Source organism: Lampetra planeri, chromosome 17, assembly GCF_965212315.1.
Source record: "Lampetra planeri chromosome 17, kcLamPlan1.2.h2, whole genome shotgun sequence".
In the NCBI taxonomy this organism is placed as follows: domain Eukaryota; kingdom Metazoa; phylum Chordata; class Hyperoartia; order Petromyzontiformes; family Petromyzontidae; genus Lampetra; species Lampetra planeri.
In genome coordinates this window covers 3,249,047-3,268,719 of record NC_136123.1, presented here as the reverse complement: position 1 = coordinate 3,268,719, position 19,673 = coordinate 3,249,047, and the positions used below count along the sequence as shown (strand labels likewise).

Genomic DNA, 19,673 nt, shown 5'->3' with positions numbered 1-19,673 from the left:
CACTCATAAGTGGCGTGTATTTTAAAACGGTTCGTGAGAGGAAAGTAGGTTGTTTTTGGACCTCAAGAATTTTTTTTTTTATCGCACGCCAAAACCATACTTGAGATTGTGGTTCCATGCGACCAACGCCATACGCATGACTCGCTCGCACTGGCTTTTTTATTCAAAGCAAAATGACAGTAAAATAATCTTAGCAGTGATGTTTATATATGTATACGGTGACCCAACCCCGCCTGTTCTGAACACCGGGCATCAGTCAAATTCACATGTCATATTTTTTACGCACATGGCGACCACCGTAAACTTTATAAAATTGTAAAATGAGAAAACGGTACAGCAAATTCTTAAGCGATGCTAATGTAGCTTCAGCCGGAGTGACAACACTCATTGATGAAGGCCCAATGTATAGACCCCCCACGAGACCAACATTCATGTGTATAGCACGATAGCACTTTCATCTTGTGGAACACAATTTAGAAAACACACTATTACCATTAATGTCTTCCTTGAGCTCTAAAGGACAGTCTGTGTACCGTTGTTTCGATCCTGCAGCAATATTTACAGAGCTAGGGAGGATTTATGTTCAACATTAATTAATTGCGTGTATTATCTCCCCAAATCCAAGTTTGCTCAATTTAGCTGCGGCTGGGTTGGCCAAAATGGGCAAACACACAAAACGCACGCTTCGGCTCGCAAAACCAGCACCATAGCAACACGTAGCAAGCTCCTCGCCAAACCATTGTGGCCACACCTGCCTTTTTTAATATTCAACAAGCACCAGGCAAAGCCAGACCAGCCACCTGTGCTTCAAGTCGGCAATCGGCAGGCATAATTTCCAAGTGAAGTAAGGCAGATTTCTGTCGCGCCTATACACGGTGGGGGGGGGGGGGGGCTTTAAGCTTGTTGTACATCTCGTGAACACAGGACAAGATGCTTCTCTCTGGTGCTCCAAGTATTGTCCGTCTGCCGGGCGTACTTAATACGTCTTAGGAGAACATCCATGCAGAAACTGGTGCTCTCCAAAATGGCGGTTCGTGTTCGGCATCAAGTGGATTGAACACAATTGATTTGAAAAGAAACAGGAAAAAAATGTTTTCAAAATCCTTGAAAGTGTTTAACAAGCTGTATTTGCAAAGAAAGTTCACAATCCAAACAAACCCCCAGACCCAGTTTATGGACAATCGAGGTTTAAACTGTACAATATTCGGCAAACTATAAAACATTTAATATTCCATAAACTCGCATAGGGCTCACAGTCTGAAAAAAAAAAAACTTAAATAGCACTAAAACATCGCTAAGAGGGTTATTGAATGAAATCATGCTTGAAAAAATTACTTACCGTGGATTTTGTAATTTATAGTAAATGTTAAAAGTGAATTTGAACTATTTAATGTGTTTTTCAAGTGAAATGACTTTTAGGTTTTTAATGCCAATGTTTATCCAACTTTGTTTTCAAAAGCAACAAAAGCTTCTCCTAACAGTGCTAAATTAAAAACAATGTAATTCATTTATGCGACCTTTAAAAAGTCACACAGGTTAATGCAATTAACGTGTGTGGCTGTTCTTAAAGTCATTAACTTCAGACTATTTTGAGTCTTTAAATTTGGCTAGGTGACATTTATAAAAACACCACTCAAGCCCATAAAATTGGTTCTGTGGCAAAAGTACAATTATGGGGTTGAGCAGTATTCATCTCCAGACGAAGCAGGGTGTATATATATAAAAAGCTCAAGGTTTAAAACGGATCGGTGCGATCAATAAAACCGCTGTCATTTCATAAAATCCATGTCGTCTAAAACTCAAAATCTTTTTCGGCCATGTCAACGGCCCAGGCAAATTTCTCTCGCTGAGTCTTGTTGTAAATCTTCTCCAAGGGCACACCAAACTTCTTGCACCTGCATTCGCACGCAACAGGTATGCGAAACCATTTGCAACACGCACCACAGGTACACACACACACAAGGGCGACTTAACTACATCTGGTCATTTTGTAAGGAAGCCCTGTTCCTAATTGTGGGCTAAGGCAGCTGGGGAAGTGGAAACTTGTACGTACAGTAAAACCTTGGATTGCGAGTAAATTGGTCTGCGAGTGTTTTGCAAGACGAGCAAATTTTTTAAATAAATATTAATTTGATAAACGAGCGAGGTCTTGCAATACGAGTAGTACGTGTATACGCTTTGTCTGTAGAGCGTCACGTGACCACAACTGATATACGAGCGCTTTGGATTACAAACACGTTTCCGGAGCGAATTATGCTCGCAATCCAAGGTTTTACTGGATAGTCAAATACCCCAAAAGGGGACAGTATTCCCATGCAAGTGTATTTATTGGGCAAAAACGCTCGATTAAACACTTCTACTTCATATATTCTACGAATAGAAATAATTTGTGACACTAGCATCACTATCATGTTTTATTACCATGCGACGGAGATGCGAGGATCCAGGTAGTTGAGTTTGGAGGTGCCGAGTGCGATCTGCTTGTTCTCCTCCTTGTCAGTAGCAGTCACCTCCAGCTTCATGAGCTGCTCCTCCATGCGCTCAACTGCCTTTTTGCGGGTCTCGACAACCCTGTCACAAATGCATGACAATGTCACCGGCGACCACAGCACATCCACCACCACTATGCCAGAACACGGTGAATGCGAGCTACACGCACAAAGACGAACGCCGAAAACGAAAGCGCACACGCACGTGAAACACCGCCAAGTGGAACACCGACGCCACCCAAGTGTCAACGGAATGTACAAAGAAAATCTCAAAGAATGGAGGCCAACAGATTACTATCAGTGCACCTGGCACTGCCATGTGGCTTTTCACACAAGATGCGAATTAAAAGTGTAAAAGGGAGGACTTTAGATAAAAAGGATTACACCCATGATCAGAGAAAGAAGTGGAAGAACCTAATTCTAATCGTCAGCTGCCCCATGATGAGACTTGCACACCGGGCCAGAGCAGCATGAGCCATACGTAATAAGACCCAGAGGGACTCTACACGAGTGAGTGCTGATACCCACTAAGAGCAACTCAACACAAACGAGGATTGGGAGTTTCGATCCTGAGGAAGCCAGATGCGCCACAACTTGTGGTAGCCTGTGAAGCAGTGTGTACCGTGGAGCCACTTGACTTACTTCTTGCTTTTGATGTCTTTGCGGACCTTCAAGTCAGTCTTGGCCGACTTGAGCTCGCGTTTGGCGACAGCCAGCTGCTCCCGCTTGCCGTCGATCTGTACAAGACGGGGAACTTTTATCAAAAAGGGGTCCAGTTTCCTTGAAACTCGCAGTCACCCAACGACATGAAACATTATCGGTTAGGCTCTAAAATCATATTTGACACTGCAGTAAACCCTCGGTTTAACGGACCGCCATTCAACGGACCTCGGATTTAATGGACAACATCTTCTTAATCCAGAGTTTTGTCCGAAGAGATGAGACAACGGACTTTGCCCCAAACAAAACAATGGACTAAGTCCGGTAATGGAGAAATCAGTACGGTCAATATTAGATTTGTCCCCTTAATGGGTACAGTATTTATTACACTACACATGTTTTTTTGTTTAAAATAGGTCAAGATAGGATAAAAGTGTAAAATGAGTTCTACAATACATTTACAGTATACTTTGGTCTTTAAAAGTACAGTATCACATACATAAAAAGCACGACAATATTTTATAATTATCATTACTGAACTATCACTAAGTAGTCTGCGTGTGGCGGGGTGCGATTTAGTGCTCAAAATACCTCATTTGGCCATTGATGGACAATCGGATTCGACGGACACCCCTTCCCCCCCCTATTAGTCCGTTAAATCGAGGGTTCACGGTCTTTGCACAACTATCACCATCAAGTTTGAATGATCAAGCTATATTTTGCTGAAGGCCCCTAAAAGTTCCATTGAACAATATTATTACTGTACACGCAGAGCCCATCTGTCGATCGACTTGCTAGATGAGGTCCACTCCATTCCATGCTTCAAATGCTCTTCAGAGCACAAATGTACCAAAGTACAATGGCCTGCTCTCCATGGTAGCTCACCTTGCCCTGCAGGTTGGCCATGGACTTCTCAAATGTTTTGGGCGCGGCACGCTGATGGTTGCACAGGATGGCCACCGCGCGGTTCGCCCGGTTGTAGGATAGGATCTTGGCAGGGACACTCTCTTCCGCTGCACACCACGTCAACACAACAACCAACCACACACGATTATAATCGAGGAAGTCTCACTCTCCAGAGCAATCTCACAAACCAAACATAGCCATACTCCAATCGATTAAGCCTGATGAAATAAAATCTGGCTAGCTGTCACATATGCACAAGTGCAACTTAGTAGGGCCATATGGATCCCTGCTAGCAATGAGAAATTATGAGCCAACTGGACACTAAGTCGAGCGAGCGGTGGTAGGATAATTACTCGGCTGCGAAAAATTAATTCATGAGTAGCTGACACGGAGGGTTGCTGCCTTTACTTGAGATGTCAATTTAGATCTTTTTGCTAACTTAGCATTTTCCCACAATCCCTTATTGATGGGGGCAGTAAAGGAAACGGGCAGTGGGAGGAGTGGGCAGGGATCGAACGTACTGCTCGTGAGCTCCTTCAGCTGCCACTGCAGGGTGATGGAGGCGTTGTAGGTTCGGAAAACCTTGGCAGTCAGTCCATCCATCAGCTCCTGAAGGTGCTTGTTCAGGATTGACGTCTGTCGAGAATGGCGTGGTGGGGAAAAAAAATTACAGATTTAGCACCTCTTCTCAAAAATAAAAAGATGGCAGCTTGCTTCAAAAAATAAAACATGCTTTCAATGTGGCAGCAAACACTACGAGATAGCATAATATCTGCAACGCTACTGCACAAGTGGAACCTTATATTTTCAACTAATTAAACTGTACATTACTCACATTAAGACGGTCGAAGAGATCATCTCCACCCTGCTTATTCTCCATGAAGAGCTGCAGGTTCTTGAAAACCTACTCGCACACGAGACAAAGGACACACCGTATATAGAAGCCGTTGAACAATCTTTGGTTACACGACATTCAAGATCTCTAGCGAGCGTTAACAATTCGCTTAAGTCCAAATTCTATTTGCGTTTTCAGAAACGAGAACCGAATCGAACTTAACACAAGTTTTCTGTGCACCTCACTACGAATCCCACATCGCCAAAACGTTAAAAAGAAACATTTCTCTCCCATATCTGCAACGCAACTGCACGAGCGCGCGCAACGTACCCTCTTCTCGACGGGGACCTTATTGTAGTAGCGGATCGAGTCCTTGCCAGGGAAGTCGAACTCCACCACATACTCCTGGCCGTCCATCTTCTCGTGCAACTTGATGTGCTCCACACGCAGCGAGCAGCAGCCCACCGTGTCCGCCGTCTCGCCCTCCTCCTTCTCGTTACCTGCTCTCAGCGCCAACTGCAACACAGGTTCACCATCATCAGCAGCGTGTCTCCCCCTCCCTTAATAACACTTGAAAAATACTTGTTAAAAATACATTCGGTAAAAATTAATATCGGAATTGCCCACTCTTTTTTAAGTATAGACGCATATTGAAAAGCGTTATAACATGCATGCACATTGATGTTTTCTCACCCTAGTTTAGTTTAATTTTTACAAGAACTGTCTATACTTTCTGCATCATATACTAAATATTGATTATGTCCATCACCTCTGTAGTTTATGCCCAAGTCAGGTGGCATGTGCTCAATCTCAGACCTCAGAAGCTCAGCAGGTTTAAAAGCCTGTACAGTGTTTGGATGGGCAACCACCATGTCTAAAGGTGTTGTAAATATGCGGTGGGATTGCAGGTTTACTTTGCAGGCAGTGCAAGGAAATTGCAGAAAAATGTATTATTGTAATGTACTTCCATGCTCCATGGTTTGTTCATCCCAGCTTCAACCTGCAGCAACTGATGTGGCAAAGTGTGGTCAATTAATGCCAATGACCCATCAGCGGCACACACCTTGTCAATGAAGTAAAGCGCGACGGCTCGCTGGCGAATTCGCATCTCCTTTGACTTCCAGTCATCGCGGTACTGGCTCCGGATCTTCTCCACGCAAGTTTTCAGCTTACGAGCCACCTCGTACTTCTGCCAGTCCTTCTCGCCCTGCTCGCCGCAAAACATGCACATGATGTCACGTTTACCACGTGTAACATTGAAAAAAAATCGCAAACATTCAAAGTTGTTTGATGTATATAGTCACAATTTTTAATCAAATCTAAAATGTCAAGCTCTCATACACTGGTATATGGACACCACTGCCAGTGGTGGTGTCACAATGATGAAAACTAAGAGTATGAACTGTGAATTACATTCATTCTCATCTGTACAATGTTGTTGTACTTTGCACAGGAGCTCAGTGTTCACGTGACATTTGCCTTTAACAGAGGATAGCCAAGAAGCATTGCTTTATTTGCTACAACCATGCTGATGAGAATGAGAAAGTTGAAAACCAGTCCAGGGTTTCCTTGCTTAAAGCCTGCTGCTGAAAACGATTGGTAGAAGGCTTTTTGGCTGATGGAACCAAGCGCTGAGATTAATTTGGTTCGTCGTAACAGGTTGGGGAGGGGGGGGTGGTCAATACAGGACTACGGGTCTCTCACCTTGATGCGAGAGGTGGCGTTGAGCATGACGTACTTGACCTGGCCCTGCACGTTCTCGGTCCAGGAGGCGAGCCACGTCACCTTGTTATCGTGTCGTACCTCCTTCCACTTGTGGCCCGGTGGCGGCACTGGGATTTTGGAGTCCCTTAAAAAAGGAAGCGTGCGCCAATTGTACCCCGTTGGTAACAATCCACAGTGTGGGGCACGAGATGTCTCGTGAGACGGGCATACATCATTAGGTGCGGCTGCTCAATATGCGTGCTGTGCGACACTCACCTGCTGCAGTTGATGATCACGTCTTGAGGCAACACACGCCTCTTCAGCATGCCCTGCTTCGGGTGGTCACCTCGACCACGGAAAAGGCCCGGAGGTTCGATCCTGAAGTTGCCGATTCGCTCCTTGTGCGAGTCCATGAGGCAGAAGCCGAAATCCTGCGTCATTTTCTCGTTCTTTTCCTTGAGCATCTGTCGATAGTGCACGCACACAAGTGGCTAAGCAACCAGGAACCCATGTGGACAATGGTTCAGTGGTTGGATATTATGCCTGTAATCCAGCACTTTTGAGCCAAAGGTTAGGGATTCATGCAGAGTGAGAAGACTCCCAATCCCACTATGCATATATGTTGAACTTCTTTCACATAGTATGTAGCCAACCGTGCTAATCGGTAAGCTGCAAGGTAATCGCAAAATGGCAGCACAGCCAAAGGGATCATAGCCGATGTGTGTACGCATTTTGAGTGTTATTTCCTAAAATAAATGTGTTTTCTGCAGGTACCCTATGGTTTTCTTCCGCAAATAAAATGCTCATTAAAAATATTATTGTTGAAACACTCATAGGACCGTCCTGATAAACATACGAGACTGAAAAGACACTCAACACTCCGTGTTATCATACAGCGATAATGCCATCAGCTTAGTTTCAAACAAGTGTAAAGACCGACGACCAACGCACCATTCCCAGATACTTTTAAGTGATTAATACTGCCGACACAATTGTTACGTTTGTGGTAAAAAAAACACGAGCAATGAAAACAACTCGCTTTCCTTCTACCCTGAAAATTGTAAACATTTATTTATTTTGGAGCTGCTGGTGGCCAAGCATTTGCGCCGAAGAGATGAGGACCAATGACTGCACCTGTTTCTCATCCTTGGTCATGTTCTTGCGCTCCTCCGTTTTGACCTTGAAGTATTCATCAATCTCGTTGAAGTTGCACTTTGACAGGTCGGAGATAATGCTCCTCTCCTCCGACGTCATTTCCTGTTATGTCGACACACGCGGGGAGACACGCACGCATGGAGAGAGACACGCACGCAGTGTCAAACCAAAAACCACCGCAAGCGCTCCCCCATTCTGCTCAACGGATTATAGTGCGTTGCTTTAAAAAAAACAGCAAACGGGCCCTTGCGTAATAATTTACCCTTATCTCACATCACAAGAAAACAATTCATTTCAAAACCGCGTTACCCTAATCGTTATCATACGTCGACACGCTTGTGGGTAAGGGTTGAAGGCAGGCAGCATAGACGTGAGCATAGCACAGTACAACCATGTATTTTGTTGCACTGCCCTCTGTATACAGGAATAAACAATAAACTTACAGAACTGTTTAAGTATAATTGGGATAAAAAGGCTCAATATACAGTCATACCACGGTATACGACCGCTTTGGAATAGGTCGAATTTGGTATACGTCATGTTTTAACGCGAAAAAAGTCTTGGGATACGACGTCTTGCTTAGGATAGGACGCACTTGCTAGAACTTGTATGGATCGGGATGGGTCACCGCGTACCCGCGTATACCCCGTTCACGACTGAAACAAATGAAACAAAGCGCCGCTCCTCAGTCTGCCTGTACACTAGAACTCGTTCCGTGCACAACCCTTGCTATAACTGTGAATTTTCACGTGTTTGTCATTTTAACGTGAATTTTTTTGCAAATTCATTCAACTCCTCTCAGCAAGCTAAAGTGATGTTAATGTTTTATGCATTTATTTTAATTTATGTATACATTTTAGTAATTAGTGTCTAAATAATTGTATACAACCCCATTAATGTATGATATGCCATATACAATATAATTGATTATACTCTGGAATGGATTATTTCCTTTCCCTTAATTTCTTATAAGAAAAATGCATTTGGTATACGTAATTTTCGGTATTAGTCCTACCTTCTGGAACTAATTAACGACGTATACCGAGGTACCACTGTATATTTAAAAAAAAACGGGCGGTAAGCAAGCGGAGAGATAACGTCGTACAAGTTAGAGGTCATACCCTTCGCCAGTCCTTGAAAAAGTTCTTCCGAAAGATATCCTTGCTCGTGTACTCGTGGTCCAGCATTTTGGCGTAGAAGGTAGCCACCTCTTCTGACTTCTCGCTCAGTCTCATTGGCTTGCCTGTGATCACACACCACCACATCCTTTTAGTGCTCCCCTTGGGGGGAAATGCTTGCCGCTTTCATTGCTACCCATTGACAGCAGATAATGCCCAAGGCAGTGTGTCAACAGCAAACTCAAAATAATGTCTTAACAGTGAAAATAATATTTGGCAATTGGTTCACGCGCTGCGCATTCCAAAAAAGGCATTAAGCACCACCTTCTCCATTCACAATTAAGTCAACTTTTTTTGTAGCATGTAGTCAAGCTATTAAATACCACTGCTCTGTAACAAATAGATAACTCAAAAGACATTCTCAAAAGAAGAGGCACACTTGGTCCTCTGCCTGACCCCATGGGCCGATGCCCATGTAATTATAACCCAATCTCGCACACGTAACTTGATGCATGTATTGCGAGTGTAAATAACACATCGATATTGCTGTATCTACCAAAAGACGTGTTATGAGAATCGGTGTGACCAACCATTGTAGTAGAAGTGCACATCGTCTGGGAGCGGTTCGTAAGGTGGTGCAAACACGGGGCCCTGGTGCTCCAGGAACTTCCATCGGACGCCATCCGTGTAGCGCTCCTCCTCCCACCTGGAGCGCCAGGCACAAGCAAAACACACCCACATGCGTCATTAAACCGCGCTGAGCCCAACCGCGTGCTGGCAACGGGCGTCCCATTCAGGGATTGCATCGCTTTATTTTCCTGAATGTGCGTGAACCGAGGCACACTTGGAGGTCCCTCTGCCTGACCCGTGTTTGGGGGCCAATGTAGATGTAATCTCCACCAAAGTGGCATCACTATTAAGACACGGTCGCAACTCTTCCAAGGCCAAGCTCTCGAACCTTCTAGAGATGTTACGCTATACACATGTATGGACACTTAACCAAAGGCAGCGTTTTACATGAATTTAAGAATCATTTGCTCAAAATGTGCACCGACTTGTTCACAGACAGCAAGGAATGTCACAAAACACATAGCAGTGCTGAACCCAAAATTCCTACAAAGCATATCTTATAAAACAAATGTGAGGCCCAATATGACTGTATACATTACAAAATAAAACATTCCAAATAAAAACAGAGGGTGGAAAATAACCAGCTTTGGGCCTCCGCATGACACCTGTGCAATTCAGCTAGAAATGGCAATTTTCACAAGCCTCGCGTAATTTTTTAACGCAGCATCGTACATGGTTCCCATGACCGCAAAACGTAATTTCCTGAAGCAAATATGTTTTTACTTCTCACGACGGGTGTACAACTCTGCCAAACGCATCGTTCCGCAGGTTGCCAAAAATGTTCCATAACATCGCGTGCCTTCATATGCCGAGGGATAGCTGTTTGCGTCATAAATGAAACGCACCGTTCAGCAAGGCAGAAAAGTAATAAAAAATTAAATCCGGCACTGTGATCACCTACAACCACCACGCCGCTACCTAATACAAGCCCAGGGGAACGCGGTCCGTGTAGGTGAAACAAACCTGCTGCGCAGGAAACAGCTCATTACGCATTAATGAGTGACAAACGCCACTTTTCCACCAAAATCCCCAGGGGCAGAGGAACGAGCTTCGGAGCGGCAAAGCGACTCCCACAACAGGCATGGGGCGTGACGTGCACGGCGATCTGGCACCGATTTGGAGGTGGGAGGGGACTGCAGTGTTTAGGGTGCAGGCCAGCATCTGGGATGGGTCTTTTACAACACTGCCTGGGAGAACTTTAAACAGAGTTGAACGCTGCTGTGGACGACCCAAGGTTTTAAACCGAGATCAATGCTCTAGGCACTCAACGAGCACATTTGACGATGTGCGCCTGCAGACTGTCAAAATTAACGGTACTTGCATGTTACGCTGTGTACCTCACAGCCCCACCTCCTGGCCCATGTCTGAAAGATATACTTCCAGGAGAACGGGAGGGTGGATCCAGTGGTTCTAAATTATGACTATTGAGTGTTGATCCAGCAGCATTCACAACACAGACGTCACACTGGAGAATCTGAACGCACATGATTTAGGTATAAAGGACAATTCACATCAGACTACTCCAAAAGCAACAGGGTTAATGTTTTGCTCCCATAGAGTTGAGCAACGCAATGTAATCTACCCACGAAGCAGTCTCAGCGAACAGTTTCCTTACCACTTCCATTTCTCTTCCGGTTCATCCTTCTTCTTTCTCTTGCTTGGGATGTCATCCTTTTCTCTCTTTGTTGACTTTCTCTGCAACGTAACACAAAAAGCACCAGCGGTCAGCAACGGTGAGTACGGTGTAGTTCTCAAGTGTGTGCCCGAACGAGTGGCAGCCAAGATGACGTCTACAAAAAAGCGGAGAACTCACCTGGCTGTCATGTGGCCTCTTTGTGGATTTTCTGTCAACCGTTTTCTCAGTTTTTATCTGCTTGACCATATGGAGCCTGTGGGCAAAATGAAAAGGAGAAAAGTGGTGAATGAAAAGCATATATATTTTTTTCGAAGAAAACCTCTACTCATATACTGAATGGGTCAAGAGCTTTTCTCAAGTTAATATACTGGAAACAAAAAGATGAGTGCATTTGCATAATTCGGGGACAAACAAAATGTCTGCAGATATTTTTTTCATAAATTTAATTGCCGACACACGGCGAATAAACTGGAAAGAGCTCATTAGTCTCATTGAGACCTAAACCCGGTTTCCACTGGTGCATCTGAGCTATGCCAGGGTCGTGCAGAGCAAGGCCGTTGCGGGCAGTTTCTCCATTTAAAGAAATCAAAGCAGTGCCGCAAAATATCGCACACGTGTGATGCAGAGACACACGTAGATAACGTAGTGATACTGTGGTTAAGTTGTTAATGACTGATGTTAAACACAATGGACAGTGTAACTAGCCCAGCCCTGCTAGGCTACCATGTAGATTTAAATGTGGCCCAACGTATCAATCTGGTCATGGCTCCACACCGACTTGGTTACGGTGTACCAGAGGTGAAGGGGGTAAATTGGATGTCTTGCAACACCAGCGGGGCACGGTTTGGGTTAATGCTCTGCAAGGAACCCATACCATGAAGACGACTATGGTGGCTCAGGGTACAAAGTTACAGCAAGAACAAAAACTCAGCAACTCACTTTTTGGACAGCGGCTGATCATCATCGGAGTCGGCCCGAAAGCGCTTCTCCGGTTTTGACTCCTTCTTGATGCGATCTTCACGAGCACGCGCTTCCTGCTTGGCACGTGCTGGCGCTGTCACAGCGGCTCCAAACCCATAGCCATCGTCTTCCTCCAACTTAATGACTGGGGAACTACGTGGGATGGCACAGGAAAATAAAAGAGTCAAACGCCCCAAAAAGCAATAAAGTGCGAGACTGATTGCCACAGATATGACTAAGAATTAATACGGTTTCATAATCTCAGCTTGTCTCACGAGCATATCATGCCCACAATCTACAACTGCATTAAACGCACTCATCCTATGCACACTATCCAATAATTTGGGTGTTTGACAGAGAAAATGATTCAAATCGTGTGCAGCATATGCAAGTTTCCCTCGTTGTACGCGGTAACTGCGTTCCATGAAAAGGGCGCAGAAAGCAAAACCACACGAGGCAGTCGCCTGCCGAGTACCACGTAAGGTACACACACAATGTTGTCCCACATCACACCACAAAGCTGCAGGAGGGGTGAATTTGAACCGCATACAGCGAATTTTGGGTTGCACAAATCCACTGAGGGAAACCTATATTGTAGATGAAGAATGGACAGCACCAAATTGAGTGATTGGTTAGAAATAAACCAATGACACCAAGTACTTTTAAGCACTTGAGATTTGCAGTCTAAAGATAACAAATGCACGTGTACTATACGCTAAAATTTAACTTACCTGAAGCCATTTTCCTTCTTAATCTTCACATCATTTACAAAAGGCTGCAAAACAGATACACACATCACCTGATTAGACAGTGTTTACCTTCTTTAACAAATACTGTTAAATAATATTGGTCTGGACAACCAATAGGACAATGGACTAAAACGAGTTATCAAAAAGATTAAGTAAATAATTCCTTTAACATACTTAAACGTCGCTAAAGACAAAATAAACGCTATTCAAACTTACCTTTTCCTTTTTGATTTTGTCCAGTTCCTTGTCCTTCTGTCTTTCTTTGTCCAAATGTTCCTTATGCTTGCTGCAACAGGACACCCACAATTAACAGAGGCAGGTACGGTGTCCCTCGATAAACCCACACAGGCAACTCTTTCACAAGCTATCCACGAAGCGCATGATAAAGCAATGCTGGGACAGTGCAGTGAAATGAGGGACAACATGGAAGATGGAAAAAAAGGCTTGCTCCGGTGCTGAGAGTTATTTTACTTAAGTGCTTTTATTTTATTGCTTCCTTACATTCTGCATAACCAACAAAAATATGAATGCTTAATTACAATGCAGCCTAACAAGACACCTCTGCCGTAATGTGTCGGTGAGAACTTACGTATGGGAGGTTTCCTTGTGCTCCTTGGAACCCATCGAACCACCACCATGCTTGGACTTGTGCTCCTTATCGCGCTCCTTCTCTCTGTCCTTGTCTTTGTGTTTAGATTTGTGCTCGGACCGGTGCTCAGACCGGTGTTCAGACTTGTGGTCAGATTTGTGTTCAAACTTTTGTTCAGACTTGTGTTCAGACTTCTGTTCAGACTTGTGGTCAGATTTGTGGTCAGACCTATGGTCAGTCTTACGGTCAACTTTACTGTCAGCCTTACTGTCAGCCTTACTGTCAGCCTTACTGTCAGTCTTTTGCTCGGACTTGTGCTTGTATTTGTCCACGTCCCTGTGCTTATTCGATGCGTGGTTGTGACTCTTGTGGGAGTCCCTGTGGCCAGCTAGTTAAAAAAAGGCAAAAAAATAAAAATCAGTAATTACGCTACCAATATACAAAAAGAAAACACGGAATTTTGACAATCTTTTAAAATGCTTTAATAGTTGCTGGATGCACAGCCCCTCATGAGAACTGGCCTCCTCCTAGCTTAAATATATGTCAACATGTGGTATCATAGACCAATTATTATTGTCATATTATCACTGTGCAAAGTATACCCGTGACAAAGTGACCGTTATATGTAAGAGCACTTTTGCCATTCACTATGGTGTAGGGTTTTTGACGCGTACTTTTTTCGTTGCACCACTGATGTGGTATTCACTGCCTATACAATATAATAAAAATATCACCAAGTCCTTAATACACAAGGCGCTTATTTGACAATGGAACAGCAAGCTGTCAAAACCCTAAAAACATCCTTGTCACTAAGTGTTCATATGTTACTCATTACTCGCCGTTTTTAACTGTGTACACGATGTCCTTTCGTGACAACGCAGGGCAGAGGCTATAATGTGGCACTGTGGTGCTCTTATCTACCGACATGTCACAATTATAACGCAGAGATTCAATTCAAAATAACAAGGGTGCACTACGTCAAATAGGTCAACACACGTGGCCAGCCACTTATGACACTACTGTGCCTTAAAAAAACGTAACTTGGTTACAGCTATGCCCTCTGTATGAAATAAAATCTAAACTTTTAGGAAAAGTAAAGAGAATGTTTAACCATCAACATTAAATGTGAGAATAGGTTTTTCCCCTTTTTTGATGATCAACATTAATTGTTTTGTTTGTCAATTAGAACTTTAGATTTTTAAAATATATTGTCTTTCCCTAATTGAATCTAAATTGCACAATTAGTCATGTCACGAATATACCAATCCATTCAGAACTTTGTACAAACTGCCAAGAACATCCCATGAAAGTGGTTATCGCAAAACTACTTCTGAGATCCCTTTAAGTTACCTATTATCCACACTAGGGGGTAGTACTTTCAAACAAGCTATTTAAGTGCAGTCATTGGTGACTCGGCTGTGACTGTCAACCGACTACACTTGAGAAGCTGCTTTAATCACAAGCAGCTTCTTGGATTTAAACCCAGGATCTAAGCGGTGCCAACACAGTGCCGTGACCTCCAAGCTTCTCGGAACTTTGGTTTATTTGATTGACTATGACCAAGTAAATAACCACTTGAAATATTGAACACAACCACACAAGTAAATTTCAGGCTTTGGACCAAATAAGTCAATGAATGTGCTTTCTTGCATACATTCCAAACAATATTATTTTCCATGCGCTCCAACATGTTCCTAAATTTTAAGTATAAACCGTGCACACCAATACCTCTTTCACGCGAGATGTTTTAACAATGACAAATTAAATACACACTATCCAAAGGAGATTCTCACAAACCAGTAAATTATGCTTATGATTTAAAACGTCTGAAACATGAAATCCCAATTTATTAATAGCCCCTCCCTATAAATTATATGTCTGGACTACAATGGCAATATAATCAGCCTCAAAACTCAGCGTGCCAAGCGGCTCATGAAATTGTTTATCCACAATCACTTCCTATAATGTAGAAATGATGGTAAAATTTAACATTGACCAATCTACCACATTGAAAAAAAATGCTAAAACAATGGTAAAGAGAAAAAAGAATTGCAGCATTATTGGAAATTACGACGTAAACTTAGCCCATGGACAGGTGGTAAAGCGACATGAGTAATAAGTGTTCTTATCATTGCTGTCACGTGGAAATAAATACCTTTGTCCACATAAAATGACTGGGTGGTTTGTGCGAGAGGAAGGAGCTCGCAACTTCTACTGCTATGTTTTTCTCACATTAGACACGTCACTTATCGATAGCTGGTCTACTGGAAGTACCCAGTAAAGGGCCAATCACGTTAAGCCTAAAAAATGCAACAGATTACAAAGAAAATTCCATGAACATTAAAATAACCTAACTTTATTAAAAGTGAAAACATTACCTACCAACAGATGTAGAGGCACAAACTTTTTAGTCTGCAGTAAACGAAAGCTTTACCTTTAAATTGTATCGATGTGGACATTTAAAGTAAAATTGTTTGCTCCATAATATGCACTCTAATTATATCAGGTGCGGTGTATAAAACAAATGGTTAAATGTAAAGATTAATGTGCAGACGCATATCAACCTGATCTGTCAATGCAGACCAGTCCTGCATTGTCTCGTTGCTTATGTAACTAGCGAGAAGGGCAGCGATATTGCGCGAATCTCCTGCGAAAGGGCCGCGTTCACACACGAGACAAACACGTGGCAGAAAAACCCACGTACTTCACCACAAACTAGGTCAAAATGTGATAATAGATTGCACGAGATGCTCAAAACTTGTTTAATTGTATAAAAGTGTCAAGCCGGCTAAACACAAGCATGAAGTTTGCTGTGGGTTGACAATAACTGAAAGATTTTTAAAAAACTGCTAAAAACTTACAATATAAATTTAATATCCAATTTACTACATTACACATTTGCCAACAACAACAAAATGATATAACCCGACCAAATGAAAACTTTTAAGATAAACGAGCACATTTCCATTCGGGTGAACAAAAACCCCACACACACGGAGCACAGAGAGCAAGCACCATTCCCACAAACCGCATCGCCGCTCATCTGCCACGACTGAAACGTGGCCAATTGACACGAATCAAAGCCGAGGATCGCGTCGCGAGACACGCCGCTTGAAAAAAAAGGCCAAAACGGAGCCGTGGGGGTCACAAACGTGGCCAGAGAGGGCTTCGAGACGCCTCTTCCAAGGTGAACTCGGCGCAGAAAATGGCGCTGGAGGCTAAGTCAGAATCTCTCAGGCGGCGGCACAAATGCCCTCTCTTTGGGGCCGCCTACCTCGCCATACGAGCACCGCACAGCCCCTCTCGCGGCGGCATCCCGCTCCCGGAGTACCGGGGATCCGAACCCCGCGTTCATCCGACCCCGCGGCCGCTAAATCGCCGCTAAATCGGGGCCGGCGCGAGGCTGTTTGTGCTTTGGGACTTAGTCTCTGCGCCATTAGACAGCGGTGAGAAAATGGCCTCCTTCCTCGGGAGGGGGAGCTCACGGTGCCGCGTCTAGACGCCACTTACCGGCGGCCGACTTGGACAAGGACTTGGCCTGAAACAAAGAGACAAAGACAATCCGTCCGTTAGACCGGGGCGCCGAGAGACGCGACGTCGATTCGTGTGTGTGCCGAGGGCCCGCGTCGCCCGCTACAACCATTACCGACTCCCCCCCCCAACCACCACCTCACACCGCCATCACCATTTAAACAGCGGTACGCCGGGACCCAACCCGGCCGGGGGTAGGCGCAGCCTCGCCCGCAGAGGCTACTCAGGCCACGGCGAGGATGCCCCGAGCGAGCTAGGCCGCACCGCAACGCACCGCGGTGCGAGCGCCGTCAAAGTTAAACGAAACGTAAAACAAAGGCGAAGTGTGTTTCGCGCTGCGAAGCGAGACGAATAAACGTTGAGCGCGGGGAAAATAAGCGAGAGTCGATTTACCGGAATGTCGGGGAAGAAGAGCGCACTCATATCCCAGCTCAGCCTGGCACCGACAATGGTTTGGGGGGGGCGCGGCGACGGCACTGCGCATGCGCAGGCCGGGGCTGGTGGAGGCGGGGGGGGCGCGAGGCTCCACAGGGGCCGCGGTGGCGCCGCCACTACGCATGCGCGGGCTGGGGGGGCTGGAGCTGGGGATGGAGCCGGGGGGGATGGAGTCGGGGGGGCTGGAGGTGGATGTGGGGCTGGAGCTGGAGCCGGGGGGGATGGAGTCTGGGGGGGTGGGGAGGATGGAGGTGGGGGGGGTGGAGGTGGGGGGGATGGAGTCTGGAGGGGTGGAGGTGGGGGGGATGGAGTCTGGGGGGCTGGAGGTGGACCTGGGCATGGAGCTGGGGATGGAGACGGGGGGGGTGGAGTCTGGGGGGGTGGAGGTGGGGGGGATGGAGCCGGGGGGGCTGGAGGTGGAGCTGAAGGTGGGGATGGAGCTGGAGGTGGAGCTGGGGATAGAGCCGGGGGGGATGGGGCAGGGGGTTCTGGGCTCCACAGAGACTGCGCCTGCGGCGGTGGCGGCACGGCGCATGCCGAAGGGCTCCATGGAATCCTCGTCGGTGACTGGGACCGCGACCAAGAGTTCCCGAGTGGGTCGCGGTCCCTTTCGGCCGCGTTCATCGACGAGTTCGAAGACTCGATCCGACGTCTGCGGGTTGGAGGATGAGAGGGGGAGGAGATCAATCACTGCCTCCCTGACCTCGTCTCGTCGTTAGCAACACAAACTTTGGACCATCGGAGTAATAGAGCCTTGCCCTCCTTCAGCTGGAGGAGTAGACATGGCAGAACGACACCAACTTCTCAAGCTCCTGAAGCTTTCATAGTCGTGGCTTGGGTTCTGAGCTGGACTGAACCAACACGGCCCACTGCGCAGATATATTTGTGTTACATGGCCAGTTTTACTTGACCGATCTAATCGATCATCTTCAGGGAGGGATCATTGTGACATCTTTAAATAGGGGCGATGATACGACGGAAATAGTTAACGCGAATCGTTCGTCCGCCGCAGCTAAACTATAAATAAGTTAGCGAGTAGCGTTAACACACATAACGGGGATTGTTTCGTATTCTCAAAACTTTCGTCAAATAAAAAAATAACCTTTTCGCTTCTTTCATCTCGCGAAGATCGCCAACTCGTCGAGAACAACCTGAGATGGGTAAAAACATGTTCATAAAAGTTGTTTCGCGAAAGAAAACCCTAAAAGATTAAAATGATCGCGAGCAGCTTCAAGCAGGACGCGCGCATGAGCTCGGGTCGATCCGACTGACGTCACGGCAACAGCATGCGCCGTTGCCATGGCAATGGCATGCGCCGTTTCCATGGTAATGGCATGTGCCGTTGCCATGGCAATCGATGTTACCGTTCGAAAAAGTGTGGGGGAAGTGATCCCCAACTTAGGGGGGCGGGGGGGCGGCTGGGCCCCCAAGGAAGGGGGGCGGGGGGGGGCCTGGGCCCCTAAGGAAGGGGGGCAGCGGGAGGGTGTTAATGACTGAAGCTGAAAGTACCACCGCACTTAAGGCACCTAAATAATCCATACTCTTAGTTTCTTTCGGTAAAGTGACGTAGGTAGAAAATGCATAGATCACGACGTTTCGATCGCAATACAAGCAACCGTCATCAGGTGAAACAAACAGCAGGAGAACTGATGACGTACGTATGTCAGCAGTTCTTCTGCTTTATCGAAAGAACCAAAGAGTATGGGTTCCTGCAGTCACGAAAGCTTCAAATCAACACCTAAAGAATGTTTAATGTTCAGGTTCATGTCCGAAGATGATCAATCCAGTATCGAGAGGGACCCAGGTCCTGTGTAACGAACCACGTACATTCACTTAATTTGTACATATCGGTAGCACCTACTTTTGTTTTTAAAGCTGAGACTATAAATAAATTGGTAGAATAAAATATGCCATGTTTACATTTTCGACGTAGTAAAAATGGCATTTTACTGTTAAAAAAACTGAATCATAAACATCAGGCTGGCATTCGTCATGTGCACACAATGTTTCCACGCAAAATTTACAATTGTGCGTTTGAACACAAATCACCAATTGTATGTAGCACGTTTTCCTGCCAAATTCAGTGTCTTCTAGGAAAACAAATATCATGAACGAATACATGTTAGCCTGGCTGTGAGCACTTTTAAAAGAACGTAACTAATAACCGAGCAATTTACAAAAGGTTAATCATTCATTGGTTCTTTCGGTAAAGTCACGTAGAAAGAAAATAAATAAAATTGAATACGACGTTTCGATTACAACACATGCAGTTGTCA

General features: G+C 45.2%; 1 protein-coding gene across 1 annotated transcript; it reads right to left on the bottom strand.

The window, feature by feature from the left end:
• Positions 1–141: 141 nt before the first annotated feature.
• Positions 142–17,465, bottom strand: TOP1 (DNA topoisomerase I). The gene is made up of 21 exons (XM_078601863.1): positions 17,356–17,465; positions 16,942–16,969; positions 13,432–13,819; positions 13,059–13,128; positions 12,825–12,868; positions 12,073–12,246; positions 11,311–11,386; positions 11,113–11,192; positions 9,458–9,573; positions 8,871–8,992; positions 7,729–7,851; positions 6,871–7,058; positions 6,595–6,739; positions 5,954–6,097; positions 5,221–5,406; positions 4,891–4,959; positions 4,577–4,691; positions 4,035–4,162; positions 3,132–3,226; positions 2,422–2,571; positions 142–1,895 (listed from the first exon to the last, which is right to left on the bottom strand). Exons 1-21 carry the CDS (start codon positions 17,383–17,385, stop codon positions 1,793–1,795), a joined length of 2,574 nt encoding a protein of 857 aa, XP_078457989.1. The 5' UTR covers positions 17,386–17,465; the 3' UTR covers positions 142–1,792.
• Between the last annotated feature and the right edge of the window lie 2,208 nt (positions 17,466–19,673).

Excerpts from the sequence above, each read along its gene's own strand:
- TOP1 (XM_078601863.1), bottom strand. The coding sequence starts at position 17,385 with ATGAGTGCGCTCTTCTTCCCCGACATTCCG. Across the intron at positions 8,993-9,457 it reads TGTGCACTTCTACTACAATG|GCAAGCCAATGAGACTGAGC; the intron begins GTTGGTCACACC and ends GTGTGATCACAG. Across the intron at positions 5,407-5,953 it reads CGCTTTACTTCATTGACAAG|TTGGCGCTGAGAGCAGGTAA; the intron begins GTGTGTGCCGCT and ends CCTGTGTTGCAG.